We start from the raw sequence: 27,500 nt of genomic DNA, 5'->3' as shown, positions 1-27,500 counted from the left end.
TACACTTCAGCCTTTATATATTTTACAGAAAAAAGCAGTTCGATTTATGACTTTTTCTACATTTGATGAGCATTCAACTCCACTGTTTAGATTATTAGAAATTATGAAGCTTTCTGATCTTGTTACATTTCATATTGCACTTTTTATGCATAAATTTCATAATAAATCATTGCCTTCGAATTTTGATACCTTCTTCAATTCAGTGCTTAGAATTCAGAACTACAATACACGAAGCACAGCAAATCAATCTTATTACCTGCCTCGAGCTAGAACAAACTATGGAATATTTAATATTCGCTTTCAAGGACCAAAGGTATGGAACTCTCTTGGGAAAGATATAAAGTCAACTCCTTTTAGTAAATTAAAAAAAAAACTAAAAAATGAATTGCTGTGCCAATATTAATTTCACTCTGGTTTCTGTTTTCCCTAGGGTAATGAGTTTCTTCCCAGTTTATTCTGTGATTTATTTGCTGCCTTAAATTTGATTTTTCGTTTATTATATTCAGGATTTCATCCAAGTTTATCTGTCCTTCTCCCCATGGCTTGTAAATTTTGTTTGTCCTTTTTATAGTTATCTATAGTTCAACGTGTGTGTGTGATGTGCGTGTGTGTGTGTGTGTGTATGCATCATTCTGACCCTTATGTTGTAATTTATTCTATGTAGTTTGGTTTCCTAGCCTTGTTAACTTTCTAGTTATTTTAGGAAGCCAACACCCCATTTAGCTTTAATTCTTACTTCATGTACATTAATTTTTTTTCAAGTATAAGGGGTCAATAAAAGTTGTTGTTGTTGTTGTTGTTACGTGATCGACCTCCCCAAGTTTGTCAGCCCATGCACCAGTATGGCTCTCTATGCTTATGATGCGAAGTGTTATAGAGTTGTTCGTCGTCAAGAGGACTGCGAAGCCCTGCAAAATGATCTGTACGGTCTGTTTAACCGGACTGCATCATGGGGATTAAGTTTTAATGTTGACGAATGTGAAGTTTTGAGAATCTCTAGGAAACGTTCTAGCGCATTAACAACAGTTGCGGTTAGGGTTAGCTGAATATAATATAATATAATATAATATAATATAATATAATATAATATAATATAATGGCCAATATTTATGTATTTTTCAACTAAACTGGCAGCAATGGCCCCTTCTTAGTTTTACTCACTAACGTTATCTGTGGAAATGAAGAAGCGATATTCGCACTTATCTGGACGATACATGCCAGGATCACTTCGTCATTTCGTCTATAAGCACTTTAAAGATACATTTATTTCATTTCAAGTTATCTGTATGGTCCTTTTTTTATATATATATATCTAGGATGGTCAAACAGAAGAAGAGAAAACAATATTGCATGAAAACATTGGGCCTTCCATATCTGTGGAAGAAAACGGAACCGAAGTTGATGCTTCTGTTACTATTGAATTGGAAACACCCTTTGTAACGTTTTCATCATCCGCATCAAACCAGGAAGATGCCTCCACTAATAATACAGCTGATGAATGTGACGAGGATTGTGACTCGTTTGCTCCACTTGATCCAGTAAAGCTTGCCTGGCAGGTAGCACGTGGCATGGTAAGTGGTAAATAGCCAGAGTTTTTCTTTATTTTGTTTTTGTATTTGTCTTAGTCTTTTCCTGCGTTTAATTTCTTATTCATTCCGTCTTTCTCAGCAAGTTTCGGAGTTTTTGCGTGCGTTACTGTCGATCTTTGGTGTCGGATGCTGATGACATGATCAGTAGTTACATAACCAAACCATGGCAAGCCCAAAGTCCTGTTTCAACTGGTTTCATCTCAACATCAGATCCGCTTGAAAGATCAATGCTTAGCTCACTCTTCTTTGAGCTCTTTTGTAATGACCTTTTTCATACAACAGAGGTTTGGGATGGTCATATGTCGATGATATGCTTTTTTTTCTACTCCCCATCATGTTTTTAAGCGTTTTTTTGAATGATATTTTAACGTTTCTTTTAAATGTATGTAACGCCCTTTCTCGGCAAAACCCAATTAAAACTCTTTGGTACGTGCTGGCACCAGGATTAGCACATGCGCCTCAAGGAAACAAGTTCAGTGGCCCTTCTATTGGATTAGCACTAAATAGGCGGTTTCATCTCTGCTGGTCTTAGCCTCCTATCACAGACTCTTTTAAGGTCAGTCGTTTCTCCCACCTGCGAGTGTCTGCTTCACGGGAGCCCATATTCCTTTCCCTCTTTCAACCAATCAGAGATCGTGTTCAATATGGTAAGAAAAGTTAACCTTCACCTTAAATTCCGTGTAATTTTCAAGCTTCAAATTTCCGTTGCAAATTGCAGTGGACGTTATTACAGCTTTTTTATTTGGTCACACTCTTAAAAATAAAAAGCAAATCATTGGTTAACGTCTCACAACGGGAAAGGAATGTGGCGTTCTTGTGTGCGGGAGGAACAATTAACCTTAAAAAGATTCTGCGATAGGAGGCTACACGCTTCCAGGAAAGATATTTTTGTGAGAATCCAGTGCCTTGGGCCCTCAAAACTGACTTTTACATCACAAATCCCTTGCAATACCCATAATCATTTTTCTTTTACAGACCTATCTTTCCCAGAAGGGTCTGGTGCACAGGGACCTAGCAGCGAGGAACATTCTGGTGGGACACGGCAAGAAAGTCAAAATTGGTGACTTCGGATTGATGCGGCACTTGTACCATGAGGTCTACAAAGTAGACACTGGGAAGAAACTGCCAGTGAAGTGGATGGCTCCAGAGTCACTTTTTGAAGAGATCTTTACCACCAAGAGCGATGTGTAAGTATCAAGTCTGGTGTTTTTAGAGTCAGTGAATGCAACATGCCAGATGCTAGTGCATTCCCAATTCAATGTATTGCATAGGTGTTAACTTGTTTTGTTTTACTTGCAGTTGGTCCTACGGAGTGGTCCTGTGGGAAATTGCAACTCTTGGTCAGTGATAATTTATGAAATTTTAATTAACATATTGTACTACATATGGAGCTGTTAGCTGGAAACTGAAGTGAAAAGCAAAAGTGTTTGTGATCCGGAACTTTAGAGTTTTTCCAAATTGTATTTATCTGTTATAACGATCAGTGTCAGTTAAAAGGACTCGTTTAGAGACCTTTAGAGAACTTTATCTAAAACTATTATTCCCCGTTATTGCAATAATTTTGCGATTCGGAAATGAAAGTGTGTATCCACATTCCAGAAACAAAATTGGTATGAACGGTGTGGGTTTTTGAAGAGAAAATGTAAAATTCATCCTCCAATGCTCGCTTCCTGCACATAACTTCAAATTTGATTATTTCACTTCATTGTCAGGACGAGAACTTCAAAGGAGTGTATCAAAATGTTAAACGCACGTGCGGGGCATGCAGAAGTATGTGTTTTTGCTAAGTTTATGTGGCGCCGGTTCTCGTAGCCGTCGTTGTCATGACGGACTAACTGAATGACTGAACAAAGGAAGGATGCCCATCCACCTGGCTGACTAACCAACTTACGTTGGTCTACCGACACCAGGGTTTTGACAGGACAGTTTTGTAAAATAGAGGACATGTTTCTGAAAGCATTAGGCATGACATTTTTTGACGCCGCAAGGCGTCTTGCGAGCGCTAAAGGCGCTAGGTACCTGGGGGGTTCTGGGAACATGCCTCCCAGGAAATTTTTTAATAGAACATGACTGGATGAAACGCCCAGCCTCCAGCCTCAAACGAAACCCTTACCGACACCGGCTTGCGGGCTGACTTACTGAATGAGTAAAACAAATGAGGGAAGGAACCAAGTTTCGCCATCCGACTGGTTAAGCAACCATCGAAAGTACTGACTGATACAATGACTGAGTTGCTACCGAAAGATTAATTGACTTATTGACTGACTGAATGAGCAAGTAAAGAAATGAAGTAAGTAAGTAGGAATGGCCAAGGGTTTAACAGATTAAATAAGGAACTGAAGCAGCAAGCGAACGAAAGGGAAAACAAATGCTGGTTTGGATGAAATGGGTCATGTTGAGTCCCGAGGGATTAAAAACTTTTGTTTTGTCCACCGAAACTCGTTCCCAAACATTTCAACTCGAGGTTCGGGGTACGAAATCTATTGTCTCTGGCCAATATGGCCACCGCGTGAACGAGGCCCATGAAACGACCTTGATCTTCCTTCCCAATTTTCTGTGCATAGGATCTACATTTCTGAATGTGTCCTTCGCTTTCTTATTTACGGTTGGAAAACGTTTGAACTCTTGGTTGAAGATTATCTTTGATTCACCTCTTGCATCTTAAGTCTTAGTCTCGGATTTCTTTCATTAGAGCGCCCTCTCCCCCCCTTTCTATGGTTCATGATTTGTCTTGATGCATATTATGTCGATCATTTACAGGGGGGTCTCCTTACGCACTAATGAAGAACAAACAGCTCTTGGAGAATTTGAAAGCAGGTTACAGACTGGAAAAACCTGACATGTGCACAGACCCTGTGTAAGTTAAACGGAGGTGATTTTTCCTAAGTACTTGTAGGCAACAAGTTTTATGAAAAAGGTGCAGTGTTTTGATATTAATAGGAAGAGTGAGTGGTTAATCTATTTTCATACTTTCCTGCATCAGTCAAGTTAGACATGAATGCTTCACTTGAACATAAATCAAGGGGCACGCCCGCTCGGCTAATTATTACTAATTGAACTTGAGCCATGTTTACTTTACATTTAAAGAAAATAGTTTTGGGCAACTGCAATTTAACACATTTAAAATTGTGACGCAGTTGGAAAATGAGGTCCAAAACCACTGTCGGCTTGGCCTTAGTTTCGTTTTCTTCCATATCAACACAGATCTACTCAAAAATACAAGACACAAATTTAATTCATTTTATTTGCGCAAAAAATACGGTTGCCTGTAAATAAAAAAGCTTGGCACTACAAGAACAAAAAGCCTTTAAGAATTTAAAATATCTGCAGACCATATTCATCAGTGGCGGTCAAAAAATTAACTTATGTCTTTGTGCTAATGAGACCAACTAGCCTCGCTCCAAAGCAACATTTCTTTTGTGTTTTGTTCATGCAAAAGAGGCTAGTTGGTTTCATTAGCACAAGGACAAAGGGATAATTTATTGGCCTCCATTAATTAATACGGTCTATGAGACGTAAAAGAATGAAATTTGCTCGAATCAGGAACCTACGAATGATTTTTGGGGAAACAGGGTTAGCAGGTTGTATGGAGATCGATTTTCATTCAGGAAGAAAGAAATTCCTATTTTTGTTAATTTTTAAGGTACGCCTTGATGAGAGACTGTTGGAACCAAGACCCAGATGAACGGCCAAGCTTTCAGCGGCTCTATAAAAGACTTGACGATATGTTGGAGGAGCAAGAGGACTACTTTGACTTTGGCAAAAAGGATGATTCGAAATATTATTATACGACACAGGAGGCAAAGACAGCAGAAGATGACGAACTGGACAACCTTGATGTTGTAAGTCCACAGGGTGTGTCCACGGTAAGTTTTGCAATAGGAGCTACTTGTGCTTGGGTCTTGCATAGCAGAGTTAAATTTGTGTATGGAAATAACTTTTAAAACTTATGCTATCATAACTTTGATCTTAGCAGGAGTCAAACGCCGCAGAAGCTAAAGAACCAGCCATCGTCGATGTTGAAAACCCACAGAATGTGTCCAAGGCAAGTCTTATAATACATTAGAAGCTTCAAGCTGCACAGTGCAGGGATGTGCTGGACCTTGCTTGAGAGCTGAATTGGTTTGTTAAGATCACCTATGAAACAAATGAAAAATATGCTATCTTACTTTTTTCTGATTGTTGGCAGGAGCCAGACACGTCAGAAGTTTACGAACAGGAAAACATTCAGGATGTAAGCACTCAGAATGTGCCCATGGCAAGTCTTCAAGCTGATGGATTTCAGTTGTCTCCAAATGCTTCGCTTACCGTAACTAAGCTATAAGTATTTTTAGTACTTAAGATATGTTAACTTTAGCTTTAGTTCTCTTGGTTTTTAGATAGACATTGCAGTCAGATTGCTACTGAACCAGTTAATGCTTTTGCTTATTTATTTGTTTGTTTGTTTGTTTCTTATTGAGTGACATATTAACCCGGATGAAGTAAGCTAGGTTGCTCGCTATTAGGCTTACATACTTACAGGGACCAGGCGTTTTTCGCTTTCAAAGCTCCAAGATCTGCCTTGTCGTGACCTTGCTCGCCTGCATCCCAACTAGCAGGGAAATAAGAGAATCTCAGACGACACTATTATTATAGCCCCCTGAAGAACTTCCCCCATCTCATGGTCAAGACAAACACAATGACTTGCTTATAACCAGTTAACTCAAGTTTAATTGCACTGTGGGCGAGAAGAATTTCTTTCCATGGCTTCTACTGAGAACCCCGTAAACCTTAAAACTCGACCAGCTATTTAAACCTTTCTTTCAAAGCAAAAGTGTACGGCAGTGCCAAATATCTCTGAAAAACGTTTACCTTTAATCTGAGAAAAATCCCTGGAGGATCCTGTAGGTTGTAAAGCAAAAAAGCATCTCCATCGATATATGTAATAGATTTGTGAAGCTGAAAGATGAAACGTGTATTCTTAGAAAGACAAAAAAACACACAAAATAAGTTTGCTTTTAAGTAAATATGCCTGGTCCTAAATTAGAAACAGCGATAGGTCTTGACATTTGAAAGAAAAGGAGCACATAACGATAAGTATAATGAATCAATTTCTTAATTTTCGTAATTTTTGTAGAAGTGCAAGCTGCACTTAAAGTATGTGCTCTGTTATGTTGTAGATGGTGCATTGGCATAATAAAAAAGAAAGTAGAGTAAAATTTCACTGCGTTATGTTTCTAAAGAAGGAGGGGAACAAGAAATACAAAATAAGTTAGCTTGTAAGTAAATATGCCAGGCCCGAAATTAGAAACAGCGATAGTCCTTGACATTTTAAAGAAAAGGAGCACATAACGATAAGTATAATAAATCAATTTCTTAATTTTGGTAATTTTTGTAAAAGTGCAAGCTGCACTTAAAGTATGTGCTCTATTATTTTGTAGATGGTGCATTGGCATAATAAAAAAGAAAGTAGAGTAAAATTTTGTGTTTCACTGATTTATGTTTGTGAAGAAAGAGGGGAACAAGGGAAGGTCAGACATTCAAATGATGGCACAGTAGCTTCTTCGCTGTAAGTAGGAACTTACAGAGGACAATGTTAAGACGGGAAAATAGAAGAAGAGACTAAAACAGAACCACATGTTACCATGAATAGATGGTTTTCACGTGACGTCACAGCGGCCATTTTGGTGTACTAGAACAATAGACATCCTCTCCCTTGGGGACTGAACTCTACTTTTATGCAAATTCTGCGCAAATATTTTCTATTGTTTTGTACACCAAAATGGCCGTCAACTCAGGTGAGTGAAAACCATCTATTGGTGGGGGAAACGGTGCAACGAAAGGTGTAAGAGGAATGACACTTTTCTAGGCAACTGATAGGGAGCGTAACACTAACAGCCAGTCATTATCACAAGGACCCTGTTTGTAGTGTTTATTACATTTAGATGGTTATGTGCTGCGGGTAAGGTAGGTATATACATAAGGTGTCTTTTGGCCACTCTCAAGAATACCATAATATTCTTTGTTTGTCCTCCAAAATTTTGCATAAGCATTGTATTTATTTTCTCTTGGGACCCTTGTAAGTCCCAAGAGAAACTAGAACATTAGGCCACTTTCAAAAATACCGTAATACTCTTTGTTTGTATTAGCATTGTTTCAAGTTTCTCTAGGGATTTGCAATGGTCCCAAGAGAAAATAAAATGTTTATGCAAAATTTTGGAGGACAAAAAGTGTCATGGTATTTTTGAAAGTAGCTTACTGGAGAGGGCCTCTTAAACAACGTTGACATAAATTAAAATGGGAAAATTGTCGACAGACAAGCTAGTGCACAAACCGTTTTGAATGCACACTGACTTACCCATCGCAAGCAGAAATCTACAGTGAGTCTGAACAGGACTATCGACAACATATGGCACGTTCTATATTCTGTGACAGGTTGACATCTAAAACAACGTTCACTGTGGGGACGATGGCGCAAAACATTTTTAGCTTAGCCCCAGACAAAGGTTTCCTTTTCAACTTAAAATAACGAGCAATCTTTCAAAGCAACATCGCCAAAAATTTTGGTTAAAGAGTTTAGCGCCCTTCCCGAATTCCGAGGTTTTTTTTTTTTCGGGGGGGGGGGGGGGGGGACTGGGCTGAGTGACTCATGCAAAGGTACTTAGCTTTCTACAAAGACCACACACCGGTTTGGCATATCGCCTTGAACTGACGCTTTTTTACTAATATTAGTCCCCTCATAGAGCCACGGTTTTCGGAATCCGTCATAAATATCGGGAAAAAGCAATGCCCTTAAACACTCACTATCAATCGTTTCCAGGACGTCTCCCTTGCCTTCTGCGCTCGTTCCATTGGCTTCTTCCCGCCCCAGCCCCAAAACCAAGGAGAGGTCCTGGGGACGAGGTTGTACTCTACAATCAACCAAGTCTCTCCCTCAATTGAAGGATTATTCTTCATTGTCACTTTCTTCCAAATGAAGTATTATCGTTCATTTTGGACACTGAAAGCTTGATAGGGATCATGGGAAATAAACATATTTCTTTTAAAAGCAGAACCCTAATATCTGGACTCGCAGGACTCGAACCTGGGAATGTGTAATTAATAACCCCTTCACTTAACCACTAGACTACGACATCTCTAACTGCGAGGATGTCATTTGCAATTAATGTCAATAATTTTTTCTTCCGAAAGTGCTGCTGTAAACGTGTATTAACAGCCGCTAAGAAGCAAGCTTACACAGGGAAAAATGTCGGTTGCCAAACTTCAAGAGAAAGCTAACCATTTTAAAATCAAGCTTTAGACTTAACCATTATTCAGCAATGATTTTATATATATACTAATTAGTTTTGGTAAATAATCGGCACATTTCCTGGTCAGTTGATCTTTAGTGGTTAAGTGGATAACAACAGTTCCTTCAAAGTGGGTGCTCCGGGTTCAAATCCTGTCCAGGAGCTGCTTTTACATTTTTCTTTTTATTTGCTACCACAAGTCCTGGGACAGAGTGGTCACAATGGAGGATAATACTTCATTTAAGGCAAAGTGACAATGAAGGATAGGAAGAGATCGTGTTGGAGCAAAAAGGGCAAAGAAAAGAGAGAGGGAGAAAAAAGAGAGGGAGGGAGCGAGAGAGAGAGAATGAGGTCCACTTTTGATCTTCCCGTAAGTACAAATTAGCCATGTATATATTCGATTCCCTTGGGTATACGCATTGTTCTACAAAACAATGGCGCGAATGCATAATTAATTTATTCTGCATGCATAATGTAGTAGGGACCTGTACGGAAATCATTCCCGGTTTTCTCCTTGGATTGCTGTGAGGATTTCTGTTTGCAGCGTTTTCCGAAGAAGAACCAGACATTGCTGAACGTGTTCGAGACTTCGGTACATCAGGAAGAGTAGAGTTATCTTTGTTCACAGATTTAAGTTCTTTTGCAGCAGTCTTCGATGCTTCTCGCTCCTTCATCCACTGGCTTTGTTTTTCGCGGAGTACCTTAACTTTTGAAGCTGTTTCTTCTTTATTTTCGCCTGTTCTGCTAAGTGATTTCTTCACTTGTAACGACATATTATCTTTATCTCTTACTCAACCTCGTTCCCAGGGTCCTCTCTCTTCCTTCCTCGAGGAAGGAAGAGAGAGGACCCTGGGAACGAGGTTGTCTCTTACTGTGGTGACCAATAATTCCGCCATCTTGTTTTCAAGGATAAATTGAGAGGTTACCAAGTACAATTAGAAAGCCCAAAACCTCACTTTCTGGGGAGGAGTAACTAGTTCAGAGACAAAAACCTATAACGTCTTCAATAATACACAAAAATGGGCAGAAATTGGGTTTTACCAAGCCATTTAGACAGGAGAAGTAAGTTAGTTCTTTATTAAAAAGTATTTCCTAAAAGCACTCTTATATCTCATTTAATCATTTGGAATATTGTTCTGTCACCACCCCCTCCTCAGGGTAATTAACACGTCCTCATTTGCATAGTTACAGTACTGTACCTTGAATTTTCACTCCACTTGCAGTGGTAGCAACATACATGTACTTTAGGGGCAGAGCATAGGCAGCCCAAGTTCGCGTCACTAGAGAGCGTGTAATAATTGATTACTAGTGGAAGATGACCTTTGAGTAAAAGCGGTGTTGCGTTACAGGCAGCCGTTGAGAATTTAAACGCGTTGTAAGACTTTGTATGGAAATGAAATACCGAAGATTATGAAGCCTAAAAAAACGCTCAATTGAACGTTCATTTAATAAAATGAATAAAAATGACTCACCTCTGGTGTATTTTTGTGCCTTTTGGAGCTTGTTTTACCGTTTCGGGAATTCCGTGTTTTCAATGTTCTAAGACGAAGTCAAGGCTGCACACTAAGATTTCGACCGTTGTCATCTCAGAGGCGGTTTGCGACTCGAAAATCCATCCCAGCGGCAATTTTTTCACGCAAAGCTAAAGCCACATCTTTTGCGAACCTCGGTGAATGTTTCGTTGTCAAAAATCCCCATGCACTTGGCTGGAAATGAGCATTTTCTGCTTCCAATTACACAATAGCTGATGAATTTAACGGTTGGAGCTTGGGTCCGAGGTCAAATCAACTCCACCCGACAAGGTACAGTCATTTCATGTACAACACTTACCCCATCCCCACAGCGGCTTCTCGTAACCAAGGAGCTGTTCGAGAAGCCGCTGTGGGGATGGGGTAAGTGTTGCACATGAAATGACTGCACCGCGTCGGGTGGAGTTGATTTGACCTCGGATCCAAGCTCCGTGTCGTGATACAGTGTCACCAGCCATTTCATCAGCTATCGTGTAATCGGAAGCAGAAAATGCTCATTTCCAGCCAAGTGCGTGGGGAGTTTTGACGACGAAACATTCACCGAGGTTCGCAAATGATGTGGCTTTAGCTTTGCGTGAAAAAATCGCGGCAGGGATGGATTTTCGAGTCGCAAACCGCCTCTGAGCTGCCAACGGTCTGAATCGTAGTGTGCAGCCTTGACCGGCAGGTACAAAACACAGGTCACAGGGCACAGGTCACAGGTCACAGGTCACAGGTCACAGGTCACAGGTCATTATTTTAACCTATACAGAAAGTATCCTAAACGTTCATAAAAGCTAACCTTAGGCCTAATTAGGTCTTTTTAGGCCTAATTAGGCCTAATTAGGCCTAAAGAAAAGTACCCTAAACATTCATAAAAGCTAATTTTAGGCCTAATTAGGCCTAAAGAAAAGTTTTTAGGCCTAAGGTTAGCTTTTATGAATGTTTAGGATACTTTCTTTATAGGTAAAATAATGACCTGTGACCTGTGACCTGTGACCTGTGACCTGTGCCCTGTGCCCTGTGACCTGCGTTTTGTACCTGCCGAGCCTTGACTTCGTCTTAGAACATTGAAAACACGGAATTCCCGAAACGGTAAAACAAGCTCCAAAAGGCACAAAAATACACCAGAGGTAAGTCATTTTTATTCATTTTATTGAGTGAACGTTAAATTGAGCGTTTTTTAGGCTTCATAATCGTCGGGATTTTATGGCCCATACAAAGTCTGACAACGCGTTTAAATTCTCAACGGCTGCCTGTAACGCAACACCGCTTTTACTCAAAGGTCATCTTCCACTAGTAATCAATTATTACACGCTCTCTAGTGACGCGAACTTGGGCTGCCTATGGGCAGAGCTGTTTTAGGGGAGCAAAAGATCTTTGAGCGTCCCATTCAGGTGACATCTTAAAAATTTAAGTATATTTGTCGATTTGAATGACGTTTCGATGTCTATGTCTGCAGTTTTTGTTCTGGATATCAAAGGAAAGGTAAGCTTACTTCTACGATCGACCTTGTATCCATACATGTATCCGTAATATGTACTGAAGTTGAGCTTTTCCAATCGAAACTTTCCCATTAATAAAAGTAATTCACTCTGGTATTCTACAAGGTAACTTAAATTGAACCTTCGCTATGTTTTAAAGTCAGATACTTTGTGTTTTGTGGTATTAACTCCAGGTGATTATTTCCCGGAATTACCGAGGAGATATCGAAATGTCTCTGATCGAGAAGTTCATGCCCTTGGTATTGGAGAAGGAGGAAGAGGGAACACAGACCCCTATTTGCGTGCACCAGGATGTGACCTTTGTGTACATCAAGTATAACAACCTATACCGTATCCTTTCCATTTTAATAATTGTTCCATATCGATCCATGCATGTGTGTGAATTTATCCATGGCCAAAAAATGGGCAACTCAGTAATATGGACAGCACATGTAAATTTGTTGAACGCTTCTGTAGAACGAGATAATTTACAATAAAACCCTGTGTTAGAGCGAGTTTCAATCGAGTGTCGTAAAACCAAAACCAAAGTAATTACTTTGGCCTGGATGGAGACCCATCCAGTAAACCAATCAAAACTCGAAGTAATCACACATAGCCGAGACACAGCACAGGCAATGTGCATGCGGAAGCAATGATTGGTTTTGGTTTCACTTCTGATTGGTTGAAAAAGTTGCATGAGAACTTGAAACCAATCAATGAGTGAATTAATTCAAAACCAATACAATTCGCTAATTACTTTCGACACTCAATTGAAAACCGCTCTATTCAATGAGATTAATTCATAATAGTCTTGTAGGAGTTCACCATTTAGAAATCTTTACCAATAATGAAACCAGCTTTAATAAAACTTTATTTAAGTGTCATGTATAATTTTAGCGCTGAGGCACTAAATAATTAATTGAGGACACTGCACAGAAATCACAATCATACATGTACATGTAGGTTGGTTTTTAGGAGCGGGGAAAACCGGAGTACCCAGAGAAAAACCTCTCGCAGCAGACGCTAAGTCTGGGCAGTAGTATAGCAGCTCTCCTAACCTGCTATTGTTTGGTATACTTAAAGCAGCTTCTATTGTTTTTGAGTCTAAGTCATTGTTTCAATTCTTTAGTCTTTTGTTTTTGGCTAGGGTAGCGAACCAATCATGTTACACATTATGAGAGCTGCTACATAAACCAGTCTGGGAAATGAACCCACAAGCCCTAGGATTTCAAATCTTGTGGTAAACAATTTTTTGGTTCCGTTCCCAGAGATCATGGGAACCCTTCAGTAACTTTTTTTCGGTTCCGTCAAAATTCATGGGAACCCATTTTGATATAAATGTTGTTACAATACTTAATACAATGTCACCTCCATTCATAATTTTATTCTACCGGAAACGATCGTTACCGTGAAATCCTAGGACTTGAACCCAGGCCACATTGGTGGGTGGGGTCTTGCATCAATAACCCTACAAGGTCAGCTTCATGACCTGACAAATTAATTACTGCAAAAATTTATAATTGTTTGGTGACAGCTGTGGAAATTTGACTTCCTGGAATTCATTGTTGACACCTTACGTTACAAACTTGTCTGGAAGCCTGGTACTGGTACCATTTCATTCCTAAGTGGGCCACTTAAACACGACCACTATAAAAGGCATGGTACCTTAGACTTACGTGGATGATTTGTCAATCAACTGTGAATGCATATACATGTAGAGCTTTGTGATAATTTGTGCAATAAAAGCCCCTAATAGCATTATGCTGTTAGATGTTATCTGTCATTATTTTTTTTAAATTCCCAACCATTTTTCCTGAGCTGGAAATATCTTTTAGAGATTCTGTCTCTTTCCCTCTGTCTGTTGATTGCCATCTTGTACGTTAATCAGTCTTGTTTGAATGAAATTGAATGAAAGCAGAGCATGAAACGACCCTTTTGCAGTGTGTCTTCATGTTTAATTAATTTTCTCTGTCTAATGCCAGGTGATTTTTCCTGTCAATGCATGGAGATCTCAACTCTGTTATTTAGTGGCTGTGCAATGAATAAACATTTAACCCATTGATGCCTCAAATGCCCTAAGATACCCCCTTTTGACGAGTAAAGACGTCTGGCGTTAGACAGAATAAAATCTGTTAAGTCTCACTTCCAGATGTCAATGGGTTAAATGGAGAAAAGCTGGGAATGTGACTCGTGAAGCCAAAATTCAATTTTGGTACCGGCAGAGAGGTGCTCCAAACAAACATTGATATTAAGTACTTTCATTACATCCAGAGAAGAGCAGGATCTGGTCAAATTATGGAGCATTCTCTCTCCTTCAATGATCACATGAAAATGTCTTAAGTTAATTAATGAACAATATCATAATGATCAGTAATGACATCCTTGACCTTTTTGTTCAGTTGTTTCAATGACAAAGAAGAATGCTAATGTCGCATTGCTGTTTGTCTTCCTCCACACGATAGTTCAGGTAGGTTTAAAAATTAATGAATTCGTACTAAATTATATGTGTAGGTTTACTTTAGGGTCAAGTTTTTTTCCACTGGTGCAGGTTTTTGCAGTACAGTATGAAGCTTGAGTTCCCCTACTCAGGAAATCAATTCCTTTTTCGTTGAGTTTACTGTAGTTGTTAATCAGCTTTATATTTTGAAGAAAGAAAGAGGAAAACCCAGTAATGGCCATTTTCAGCAATCGCCCGATATTTCTATAAATATATATAATAAAGGCTTAACAAAAATCTCAAGATTTTCAACAAGACTTCTTACACTTTTGCACATTTCTTTCTGAAGAGATGCAAACAAGTTACTTCTTTGATGTCATTAGTTACACTGTACCTGAGGAGCCAACTGGCTCGGCCAAAATATTTTCTGATAAAATTAATCAAAGGCCCGCTAAAACACTTGGAAGAAAGATTTTTGAAGTACTACACTCTAGACACTATACACTTTCGATATTTAAAGAAAAACTTGAAAAACAGGAAAGAAATAAGCATCATAGGAACTTGAAATTTCCACAGATGTTTTGGTGTTTTGAAAATGAAAATAAAATGAATGCCTGGTTTTTTTTTTTTGCTGTTTTGCGGTTGATATTTGAAAATTATCATTTGCAAACCTGTTTTCTCTGGCGGCGCCGTTTGTTAAATGAAACACAAAATAAACCTGTTTTGTCTTTAATTACAGTGTAGTTGAATTAGTGATCAGAAGCGAATAAATTTATGCTTACTGTACCTGCATTTTGTTCAATAGAAAGGTGATAGAGCTTTCATGCAGCAGTGGATTTGTCAGTAGGTTAATGAAATAATGCACACACTTTACTGTGCTTCGTGAAAAGTCAACTGGTTTCCTCTAGCCAGTTACTGTTTTTAATCATTCAGATTATTACTGGGTTGCCAGTATGGCAAACCCAGTCGGAATCTGCGTTTCATTTGTTGGTTTTAGTTATTTTATTTATTTTTTTCCGTGTCGGTAAAAGTCTTGCCTGTCACTCCTCTGCTAAGTGGTGTCTTTGTGCATAGAGCCTTCTGTTTGTATGTTCTTAGGATCAAGAGGGTAGTGGGAAATGCGTAGATTTCTCTGGTGGACACAGTAGAATGATTACATGTAACTTAACCGGCAATGGTGTCGAAAGTCATGTAACGCGAATGGCGTTTTTAAATTAATGAATCTTTGAACAAAATATACCCTTATGAAGCTCAATAATAGCAAGTCAATTGGATACTGAACAAGATAGGCGGTGGAATCTTAAAAGAGACCAGTAATGGACTTCGACAACAATCTGTCGCCTGTCGAGCCGAAATCAAAGTGAGCTGCATTTCTAATTTTTTTACCAAGTGTGCTGTAGAACACTGAAACCAAATGGAATATTCACTGGTAACTTATGGGTTCAACAAAGACAGAGAACGAATCGAACATCTTAAGTGGATCTGTGATCAACTCTGCACAGTCTTCAGGTAAAAAAAATAATTGGAAATGTGACAGCCAAGAATTATTTGAAAGAAAGCTTGTCGTCTATTTTGTGCTTCATTATTCAAGGAAAAGGTTCTTCATGGAAACGGTTTGATCCTGAAATTTTAGTTTGTTGTAATATTGCGCATATTTGACAGGACTGAGTTTTTTCTCTTCACGCACGTAATGAAATAGGAAGGGGTTTTTGCCTCTAATAGCAAATATGTTGTTTGTTTCAAAAAATTGTTCGCTGGAAAAGGTGGCCTCTATGAATTCATCATGTTTTATAATAATTATGCAAGCTTAACTGGGTAGTTTTTATGGCAATAGTAAAGCATTTTCCTGTCAAAATGAGGTTAGCGTCTTTCTGTTGTGCTAACTTAATTAAATATAAATATACATTCTGCCTCGTGAGTTCGTTATTCTCGTTAACCAGCAATGGCCTCGAAAGTCATTGCAACGCGAACGGCGTTTTAGTGCATCTTACATGTATGTTGTTTGTTTCAATTAAATGTATTCGCTGGAAAAGGATTCTGTGATATTTTCTGCCTTTGTGAATTATAATATCATGTTGTGTATTGAATTTCCGAGCTTAAGGTTGAAATGTGATACGGGAGGATATTTTTAGTATTGCTCTGTAAGCGGGAAAGGTTTCACGAAAATAAACAGGTCTGTTGGAAGCGTGCTTCTTTTAAAATGAGCCCCAAAATCAGCAAAAAATTGTGACGCCGATGAATAATAAAGTAGCTGCTATTTCCAAAATGATGGAATTACCTGGTGATAAATAACCTTGTCTTGGAGAGTAAATTAATTTTTTGACTTAGCAGAAACAATGGTCAACCCCGGGGTCAACCTCAAGTGTTTGGGCAATTGTGATCTTTGTTTTGACTTTGCTCATTTATTGTCAAACTTTATAACACTTCACAGAAAAAGAAACTTACGAAAACCCGGTATCTTTGCCATTTTGACACAGATGCTTCACTGTTTGGCGAGTAAACATGCCGTGGTAACGTTATCACGGCTCCCGCTGATTTCCGGCGATGTCACTTTCGATTTTGAGATTTATTTGTGCAACCAAAAGTGAACGTAGCAAAAATCTCCCAAAATGTTTGTCGCTGATCGTAACTTTTTATATTCTATATTCACGGTTCAACAATTAATGTTATTATTTTTCATGTCGCAAATAATTTATGTTATTCTCGAGCGACCGTCCTGGAAACTTCCTTCTGCTCTTTCTAGAAACTGTGTATCAATTTTTTAATTACCTTTGCATCAATACTTGTTTTTGCATAAAGCAAGCTAACAAAATCTGTACCTTGCTGAGTTCGCATTTGTTAGCGTTAATAGTATTTTCGATCCAATGCTTCTGGAAAGGTGCACGTACCACAGGCAACCCAGTGTACCCTCACGGAGGGTCTAGTTATTAATATTTTTTTTGCGTGTCGGTAAAAGTCTTCCCTGTCACTCCCCTGCTAAGTGGTGTCTTTGTGCATAGAGCCTTCTGTTCTTAGGATTGAGAGGGTAGTAGTAGGAAATGCGTACATGTAGATTTCTCTGGTGGACACAGTAGAATAAATTGTTAACTTAACTGGCAATGGCGTCGAAAGTCATGTAACACAAATGGCGTGGATCTTTAAACAAAATATACCCTTATGGAGCTCAATAATGGAAAGTCAATTGGATACTGAACAAGACAGGCGCTGAAAAAAAAACTGGAATCTTAAAAGGGACGAGTAATGGACTTCGACAACAATCTGTCTCCCATTGAGCCATAATCAAAGTGAGCTGTAGTTCTAATATTGTACAAGTGTGGTGTTTTGTACAACACTGAAATTAAATGGAAAATTCTCTTAGACTAGTAACTTATGGGTTTAACAAAGACAGAGACTTAATTGGGCCTGTGGCTGTGTTGTCTGGCTTATTTGTTTGTTCTGCACAGTCTTCTGGTAACAATTGGAAATTTCACTAATTATTCTTGTTAGTCAAAAATTATTTGAAACTAGAAAGCTTGTTGCCCATTGTTGCTTGATATTTCAAGTAAAGGGTTTTTCAGTATTAAAAGGGTTTGATGCTGAACACTGGTGGGAAATTTATTTAGTTGCATTTTTGACACGGAGTGTAATTTGACATGATTGAGTTTCTTGTCTTCACGCACGTAATGAAATAGGAAGGGTTGTTTGCCTCTTATAACAAATAATTATGTTGTTTGTTTCAAAAAATATTTCGCTGGAAAAGGTGGCCTTTATGAATTCATCGTGTTGTGTAATATGCGAGCTTAACTGGACAGTTTTTATGGCAATAGTAAAGCATTTCATGTCAAAATATTAAAGGTAAGCGTCTTTCTGTTGTGTTAACTTAATTAAATATAAATATATAGATTTTCTACTCTCAAAATTACCTCCAGAACCTAATTTTTGCGTAGAATATAAAGTAACCTTTAATAGGCCTAAAAACTTTTCTTTAGGCCTAAGTAGGCCTAAAATTAGCATTTTTGAATGTTTAGGATACTTTTCTTTAGGCCTAATTAAGCCTAAATAGGCCTAAGGTTACCTTTTATGGATGTTTAGGATACTTTCTGTATACAATTAGGTTCAATAATGACCTGTGACCTGTGTTTTGTACCTGCTGAATAACAACCGTGTTCTCTTCGCCTGATAAACTCGCTTGAATTTGAAAGACAAATTTTTATGGCAGTTCGATGGATTTAAGCTTTAAGTACTGCTGCAGGAAATTGATCGATCGATTAACAGTGTTTACATGCGGTCGTGCAAGTTCATCTAAACATTTCTTCTCGCAAACAACTTCGTATGTAGATTTCACGGCCTAAATGTCGACACGCAAAGGCAATTAATACACCACCACCGACCGCATGCTGCCACTCAAGTTTATCGAAACATTTCTTCGGCATTATCTCCGAATGAAAGTACAGTAAATGTAGATTTCACGGGCCAATTCGAGGGTTAAATGTGTACATGCAAAGACGATAACAAACCACCACCAACCGCAAGTTTATCGAAACATTTCTTCTCTAAATCAACTTCAAATCAAAGTACAGTGTATACAGATTTCACGGGCAGATGTCTGCACGCAAAGACAATAATACACCAATCACAACTGCATCTGGACCTAAAACTTTAGTGTCAAGTGTTACATGTATGTTTGGGAGCGCGATTGTCTTGGGAAACAGGAGAATCTTCGGAAAGTTTTCGTTTATGCAGACACCTACAGTTTTTTTAACCTTTTCGCGAGACGAACGTCTCGTCTCGAGAGACGAGAGACTCGTCCGCACGGCCACTTGCAACTAAATCCAGGAATTGCACTGGTTTCACTTCACTTACCTGAAGTAATCGACCATTACAACAATTATCCAAAGCTAACCTTTTTAAAATGGGTGCTTAGACTTATTATACTGTTGATCAATATCGTTTAAAATGGGTGTTTAGGCTTAAGTAAGAACTATTTTCAATGCTGTTTAAATATAGACCAACATACTCATTTGAAATAGTATTTTTAGGGTAAGTCTATTTGGGTAGCCCGCTGGGGTTGTCCATGGACTGGGGGTCAGTGTTTTGTCCACCACCATACATTGTAGTTGTGATTGTCTGAATTACGTTGTGCTTGCCTGAAGAGATACAGAGTCGAAAAAGGCTGATTCGTCTTTTTGTTATACTTAAATAAGTAAAAATGTAAACAACCTTTGCAAATTGTAGTTTGAATTAATAAAACATAGCACTGGATTGAACCGTGTGTGTTCTTCGTTTTTTTTTAAAGGTCAACCCATGCAAATGAGCAGAATGAATCATCCTAGAGTTCCTGTAAGAAAGATTTAAAAATGACAAAAGTGGCTCTTTTTGGTGATGGTCTTGAGATGAGTAGAGTAGTACAGTACATTGTACATTGTATATATCAACATAGGCAAAACAACTTTCATAGGCTTAAAGCTGAGGGTTGTCATGATGTTTTCATGAAGCTGGCTACACAATGAAAATTATAATCAAGTGAAGCCATGATCGTCACGGTTATGAACACAATTTTATCGATTGTGTAGGGAAGCCTGAAAAATTCAGAACTTCAACGGGGTTTAAACCTGTGACCTTGTGATGCCGGTGCGATGCTCTAACCAACTGAGCTATGAAGCCACTGATGTTGAGAACTGGTCATTTGTGGGGTCTGGTGTTCCCATGATGAATGAATCAGCCAAGGAAATGATAAAATCATTACTTTGAACTGCGATATGAAATCAAGTGAAGCTATGATCCTTGCAGTTATATGAATGCAATTAATCAAATCAATATATGATTCATTTCATATATCATTTCCTACAATGGAAGTTATGCACTCCCCCAGGAGTGTACAAGCCAGGCTATTTTAAACTGATGTTATTGGGGACATACACTATAATAGTTTTTGAGTGCAGGACCCATTCATCCCTGAAGTGGCCCCCATTGATGATTCAAATCAATCTTCTTGCATTGGACACTGAGTAAAATCTATATTTATTAAGTATTATTCTTAGCCTGGGAGAAAGGGCCTCAGTGGTTCCAGTGTTTTTAGTATTATTCTTAGGAGGGAAAGGGGCTCAGTGCTTCCAGTGTTTTAGTATTATTCTTAGGAGGGAAAGGGGCTGAGTGGTTCCAGTGTTTTAGTATTATTCTTAGGAGGGAAAGGGGCTCAGTGCTTCCAGTGTTTTAGTCTTATTCTTAGGATGGAAAGGGGCTCAGTGCTTCCAGTGTTTTAGTACGTTTTACTCTGAGTAGTGGGGGATGGGGATTTGATTAATTGCATTCACGGCAGCTGCCATCTGCTGATGACAGGGATGGGAAAACTATCATCATACCCTATGTGGTACAAAAGTCTTAAATTCCTTGTATGAAAAATGCCTGTTAGTGATGGCCTTGATACATGTATAATCAGAGTGTTAAGTTTGATTTTCCATTACTGTGATTTTCATAACTCTGCGGAATCTCCCCTTCAGGTACTTGTGTCAAACTGCATTTTGGCTTCTATATTAACCCTTTGACGTCCAAACCGGCCAGACTTAGTATTTAACTCTGTCTAACGCCAGACGATTTTACTGGTCAATGGGGAACCCATTAATCAAATTTCTGAACATAAGATACATGTAAGAATGATTCTCACTTCTCATTTATGAGAAAGATGTACCAAGAAAGGGAGTTCTTCAGGCTCTGTTTTTGTTCAAATTCACTCAAGCATGCTTGGAAGTCGATCCGAGATGGCAATCAACAAAAAGCAACACTGACCAGAAAAGCAACTGGGGATTTCAAAACCAGAATGGCAGATGACTTCTTAAACATATAACCGACACATTACCGTCAGTTGTTTTTTTTGTTGGTCAGATCTCTGTGTGCATCCACAGTTGATTGAGAATTAAAGCATGTGTCCCTACAGTAAGAAACCATGCCTTTATGCTGCATCTTGTGTATTTTATATAAATAATATAGTACAACAGAGAACTTTTTGGCTACAACCTGTCAATTGCATTTTAAAAGTTGAACGTCATGTAAGTGCCAGCCCAAAAGTGTAATTTTAATTCAGGTGGTTGTTTACAAGAGGTACATGTACATGTAAGTTGTAACGATGGACTTAATTAAATGACTCAAGTCATTTTCCAAACGTCATTGTTTGTGATGGGTCCATGGTCAGTAACAAGAGGTGGCCATAAATTGAAGTTGCTTGCTTTATTATAATATCTCTATCTTTGTTTTTGTAGTCTTCACAACCACAAGCATCACCTCATCAACCTCTGTCACATCAAACTCCACCCGGTTATATGCCTAATCAGGTAATGGTAAAATTTAATTAATATTGTCAAGTACACTGTCCATGCCTGTAGTGTGGAACTGACTCCTTCTGTTCAAGTATGTACATGTACAAGTCAAATGTCTTCACCATATTAATTCAAAATGATGCTACAGTACCGCTCAGAAATACGTTAACCAAAATATGCGCACAATACGCGTATACCTGTACGCGTATGTGCGTATACCTGTACGCGTATGTGCGTATATCCATACGCGTATGTGCGTATACCGATATACGCGTCTGCCTCATTAGCTTGCTTATTGTTATAATAAAGAATACATGTAGCTTGATAGCACTAAAATAGTACACGACTACGAACTACATGACAAAGATGCACTTCCACAAACAGCTGTCGCGTTCGGAATACGACGAACCCACGCACGGATGTTTATTTCATCGATAAACATACAGTTCAGGTTCAGAGTTATTTTGTTCCACACTATCAAAAGAGAGAATTAATAATATACAAAAGGCACACCATCAATAAACATGCAATTCTCGGAAAATCTTCGAGTTTACCTCGCCGAATTCGACGGAAGTTCTACTCCTATTTGAAAGGTGTTGCATTACCTGTCACGATTTCCTCAGCTCTTGATGTGAGTCGTATGCAAATTTTGATAGATCGTTGTTCGGGCATTCCCTTCTACTTTAATTTGCTATCAGTTTAAAACCAGCAGTATCAAAATGATACGATACTAAAGAAATTGTTTCCCATTTATGAGTTGGTCGCTTCTCTTCATAAAAAGTTTTTAATTGAACGGAAAGGTAACATGCTACATGTACATGTACCTTTGAAATCACAACCCTGGGCCTGGTTGTTCGAAAGCCGATTACCAGTAACTCTGGATTAGCGAAAACGTTTGTTTTGACATGATTTCAACTTTTTGTTGAAAGTTTATTTTGCTTATTTCGTTTTTTCAAGATTGACTTCTTTTACTGTAAAGTTTTGCAGAATATCAGCATTGAAAAGAATTTGGGAGTAGAGAAATGAACTCCTGGTTAATTTTTAATCTGGGATTAGCGTTAATTGGCTTTTGAACATAACCAGGTCCAGGTGTATAGATTCAATTGTTTTTTACATTGTATGAATTCAAATAACAAAAAATGAAAAAAAAAAAAAAAACAACCATGTAATGGCCCAAAATTTGATTGGTTTTAACGCCCACGTCGCCAGTGGAGGGTAGGTGCCCAGGAAGCCTGGGGGCTGCAACCGCAGTCACATCCCCAAGGCGCTAGAACACCCGACTGGCCTGCCCAACTCGCAACCAAGCCACGAGCCCCCGCGCCAGGCCCCCCTAAGGCACCCGTCACACTTGAGCCAGATAGCTCAGTGGAATAATAATAATAATAATAATAATAATAATAATAACACACAAAAAAAGAGCACAAAAAAAAAAGAAAAGGGGGGAGAGGGAGGGAACGCCAAGAACCACTAAACTCCTAAACCGACTCACAACGCCACGCCAACAGAGCAACAAACACGCTGCAAGCACATTGGACAACGTATGCACTACGCAGGAATACCGCTGAACTATGTCAGCCCCAGGGCTCCCCCAACCTAAAGAGTGCTGCAAACGCTACAAAAACGCATAACAACGCTAACAAACGCCTGCAAAACGCTACTGACCAGACTAGCTCCCGGTCGTGAACCATGTAACTATAACAAATGCTACAGAACGCACCAAAACGCTGAACAACGCTACCAGACGGCCAAGACACTAACAACCGCCTGCAAAACACTACTGACCAGACTAGCTCCTAGTCGTTAACTATGTTAAATTTTATTTAACTATATTTAACGCCCACGTCGCCAGTGGAGGGTAGGTGCCCAGGAAGCCTGGGGGCTGCAACCGCAGTCACATCCCCAAGGCGCTAGAACACCCGACTGGCCTGCCCAACCCGCAACCAAGCCACGAGCCCCCCGCGCCATGCCGAAGGGATCTCCGGGTAAGAAGAACCCGGAGCAAGGGGGCTCGGGGCAACTAGGCCTAAGCCCCCGATAGCCAAAACCTGAGGCACCCACCCCCGCTGGTAACCAGAGTAATCCACTACCTGTTACGCCACCAACTGGGAGGAAACACGGACAATGGAACTAACTGGAGTTCTGATATAGATCTGGTATGCCTCGCTCGACCAACGCCCCAAGGTTTTGATCAGGTGATCCGGAACACCACGTGCCGCTGCAGTGGTCGCCGCCCCAATCCAGAAACTATGGCCGGAGTAGGCGCCGGAGTACCCAGCCCCATGTAGGGTAGACTGCAAAAAGGATGATAGCTGCTGCCGGGTTAGAGGACGACCATCACTAAACAAGAACAGGGGCCCTGGAGCAGACCCACGCAGAGACAAGTACGTGCCCAACGCTGTTATGGGGCACACAGAGCCCGAGCCACGCCCCAAGTAGATATCACAACCCGCACGGAAGGGGTCTGTCTTGGAACACTTGATACGGACTTTGAAACAAGAGGGATTCACCAAGGAGTCCGCTTGCAGGTCGCTAACAGTCATATGGGTGTTAGGATCAAAGGCCGAGTTGACCGTGAATTCGCCCGCACGCAAAAACCCAAAAAATGCCAAGCAGCACGCAGCCCACAACATCACATGGTCTCTAGTAGACAGGTCCAAAGAGCACTGAATGACCTTCAGATGATCAACGGTGATAGGTAGGCGCCTGGGTGACACTGGACCTTGAACTCGCTTAATACCCCTTAGCAGACGCTGCAAACGAAGACAGTTGACTAGCGAGTCGGGAAGGCCATGGTCAATGTGAAGGGAGCGCACTGCTGATAGATAGACCTTGATGGAGGAATGGTTCAGGTTGTCGGCCAGGAAGGAAGCAAAGCGCATGAGAGTCCATCCTGGTTTGCACGACCATCCTGGCGGCAAAAGTCTGTAAATCGACGTTGGGCGGATCGGTACACTCGTCGGGTGGAAGGTGCAAGACCTTGGGTAAGTAAGAACCGACACTTCTGAGTCAAGGCATCTGAAGCGCTGCCAGAAGGGAAGCAGGAATAGGAGACGGGGTTGGGTCGGCCTGTGGCTCCAGGCGTCTGAACCGCTGAAATTGGAATCGAGAGAGTGCATCAGCAACTGGATTAGCTTTGCCTCGAACAGATGAAGCTGTAAATGAGAAGGAATGATGGATGGCCAGCATAGTCAAATAACGCAGCAACACCATTAGGTTTTTGTCCCGCGAGGTGCCAGACTTAAGTACAGCCACCACAGACTCGTTGTCACAAAAGAACTCGACCCGCCGAGATACCCACTGACAGCCCCACAGATAGGCTGCCACTACAATTGGGAAGAGCTCCTTGTACGCTATAGATGAGGAACTTTGTGCAGCTGACCAGGCACCAGCAAACCAGTGGGATTTAAAAATAGCTCCATAGCCCAAAGAGCCCGCTGCATCCGATGAGACCTGGAAGTCCGGGAGAGGTGCCCATGTGGGCATGCAGAAAAAAGTGAGGCCATCCCAAGTTTGGAACAGTTCCCGCCACCAGGTTAAATCCCGCCGAAATTCCTGGTTAAGCCTAATGGGGTGATCATCACGGCGAAAGGCACAAAGCAAGTCGATCATCCGGCGAAGGAATGTCCTACCCTGTGGGGCGACCTTGCAGGCGTGATGGAGATGGCCAATCAGGGATTCCAGCTCGCGACGTTTACAAAAACGTTTTGCCGACCACTCATCTAACAGTGAAACAATCCTATCTCTCTTGTCAGTCAGAAGGCGAGCCTGAAGGTCCTCGGAGTCAAGTTCAATCCAAAGGATTGTAAGACGAGTCGCGGGTCCCTCCAACTTATCTGGATGAAGGGGAAGGCCAAGTTTTGTACACAGACGAACGCAGGTTTGAAGGTTGTTGTGGCACACAGGGGACGCCGGTGGGCCCAAAGTGAGGAAATCGTCCAAGTAATGACGGAGAAATGTAACCTCATAATTGTGAACCAGGATCCATTCAACCAGGTCTGCAATGGCGGTGAAAATAAATGGTGCTGAACGCAGCCCAAAAGGGAGCACCAAATCCACAAAATATTGCCCACGCCACTTCATGCCAAGAAGGGGGCGATCGTCTGGGTGGATAGCCACATTCCGATATGCACTGGCCACGTCGAACTTGGCCATTAACGTTCCTCGACCCAGAGACATTATGCCATCAATGAAAGCATCCACTGAAACATACTGAACTGTAAACGGGGGCGTAGGGATGCCGTCATTGACGCTTTGCCCCTCTGGGGATGATAGGTCTAAAATGAGACGCCACTTCCCAGGCTGATTAGTTTTGGGGATCACCCCGAAACGACTTATTTGCAATGACGGAAGCGGGGGCACTGGAAAAGGACCTGCCACCCTGCCAGAAGAGACTTCAGCTTGCAAGTAGGAGTCAATCACTGATGGGTGCTCAGCAGAGCTACGCATGTTTGAAGATGCAGATTTGAGGGACACCAAGGATGGGTCAAAGCCTATCCGAAATCCATCCCGTATGCCAGAAGTCACAAATGCCACAGCTGACTTGTTGGGATGGTGGCATAATTCGGCTTGAAATTGATCCAACTGTAATGGTGTGACCTGAGACACCGGAGATAACGGGGCAAAAGAGACAACTGGAACGCTGGGCTTAACTGGAACAGAAACGGGAACTGAGACTGGAACTGAAACTGGAACAGGACAAAACAACTTTGCCAACTGAGGCAATCCATTCGGCTGGCGAGGCAACGCAATCACATATTTGAAAGTATGTTCAAACACTACACTGGGCGAACCTCGTCCCTCAGTACTGTCCCCTGCTCCCTCCAGGGGAGGGGGAGCGGGAACGGGAACGAAATCCAGCTGAGCGGGGAAAGGGGCAGTTAGCCTTGGTATGCTTTCCCTCGCAATTGCTGCAGTTGTGGCGGAACTTGCACTTCCCAAATAGCCACCGGCATTTCCCTTCATTCCAGGAATGGCAGAATGGTGTGCGTCGGTGGGAGTCTGGGCTGTCTGAGGAAGACTGAGGAAACCCGGAAAGGGAAGACGGCCTTGGTTGCAGTGAGGACGATGCTGGCAAACGCAAATGAAAACTATACAGATCCAAATTCATTTTGGACCAATCCGTAAGGCCCGAGGCAGCGGCATCCCTTCTGAAGGCCAGATCGTATTCAAGCCAAGCCAGACCTGGATATTAGCGGGCTGTTTGAATAATGAGCAGCTTATATCTGGTCAAGTCTAACCAACGCAGGGGGTGAGAGGCACACAGGACCAGCTGGAAAATCGTGAAGGCCTCAGTCCAAGTAAGAATATCCTTGATTTCAACCTGCCTGCGTTTTACGTTGGACACCAGGAGTTTACCCTCCAGGAAGGTCTGTGGTTCCTGATCCCCAGCTCGGAGATTGACTGTAAGTAGATCCGCCAACTCCACGAACTGGCCCTCGATGATCTTCTTGGCCAATTTTGCCGGGACTGGTGCATGACCAGGACCAACAATGAAAGCCTTCTCAGACGTAGGCACTGATCCAGAGTTACCAAAACTTGGCAGGCTGCCGGATACACTGGGACTCGCGAATGGAGAGGTAATGGGGGCCATGAAGCGGGCCGAGCTTGAGTCAGTGATGGCCGACACAGGAGAAAAGGTAGGAATGAAGGCCGGCAAAGTAAACGTACCTGATGACGCCCCAAAAGCCATAGACGAGACATTGACATCACAAGAAACAGCAGTCGATCCAGAGGAGCTAGATGGAGTGACGCCAACAGAAGTGCCAAGGACGGAAGGGGGTAATGGCGAGGGGGCGCTCCCTTGAATTGAAGAGATGATAGTCGGAAGGGTGCTTCCAAGCGCGCGAACAACAGCCTCGGCGATCGAATCGACGGCCAAAGGCGCCACGGGGCCAGAGGGAGCCGTAGAAACCACCATCGGCG

At 41.0% G+C, this 27,500-nt stretch overlaps 2 protein-coding genes across 11 annotated transcripts in view; both read left to right on the top strand.

Moving 5' to 3' along the window:
* LOC138024238 (tyrosine-protein kinase receptor torso-like) overlaps positions 1-7,048 on the top strand; it is a 33,593-nt gene extending 26,545 nt beyond the window's left edge. Inside the window, exons 6-12 of one of the 3 annotated variants that reach the window (XM_068871371.1) lie at positions 1,317-1,571; positions 2,565-2,776; positions 2,889-2,929; positions 4,350-4,446; positions 5,233-5,455; positions 5,566-5,634; positions 5,779-7,048. In XM_068871371.1, coding sequence (XP_068727472.1) covers positions 1,317-1,571; positions 2,565-2,776; positions 2,889-2,929; positions 4,350-4,446; positions 5,233-5,455; positions 5,566-5,634; positions 5,779-5,913 — 1,032 coding nt within the window. In that variant the 3' untranslated portion in view covers positions 5,914-7,048. Of the gene's footprint in view, positions 1-1,316; positions 1,572-2,564; positions 2,777-2,888; positions 2,930-4,349; positions 4,447-5,232; positions 5,456-5,562; positions 5,635-5,778 lie in introns of all 3 variants that reach the window. The other 2 variants (XM_068871370.1, XM_068871372.1) reach the window with 2 other exon arrangements.
* LOC138024267 (single-stranded DNA-binding protein 3-like) overlaps positions 1-27,500 on the top strand; it is a 699,715-nt gene that overhangs the window by 364,334 nt on the left and 307,881 nt on the right. For 2 of the 8 annotated variants that reach the window (XM_068871419.1, XM_068871417.1), the window contains exon 1: positions 21,411-21,593. The exons of 1 other annotated variant lie outside the window; for it this stretch is intronic. In XM_068871419.1, coding sequence (XP_068727520.1) covers positions 21,582-21,593 — 12 coding nt within the window. In that variant the 5' untranslated portion in view covers positions 21,411-21,581. Of the gene's footprint in view, positions 1-9,845; positions 9,920-11,719; positions 11,854-12,043; positions 12,201-14,248; positions 14,318-21,410; positions 21,594-27,500 lie in introns of those variants that run through there. 5 more of the 8 variants (XM_068871423.1, XM_068871422.1, XM_068871416.1 and 2 more) reach the window with 4 other exon arrangements.

The sequence above is a fragment of the Montipora capricornis genome, chromosome 11, assembly GCF_036669925.1.
Source record: "Montipora capricornis isolate CH-2021 chromosome 11, ASM3666992v2, whole genome shotgun sequence".
Classification (NCBI taxonomy): domain Eukaryota; kingdom Metazoa; phylum Cnidaria; class Anthozoa; order Scleractinia; family Acroporidae; genus Montipora; species Montipora capricornis.
This window is presented reverse-complemented; position numbering and strand designations above follow the sequence as displayed.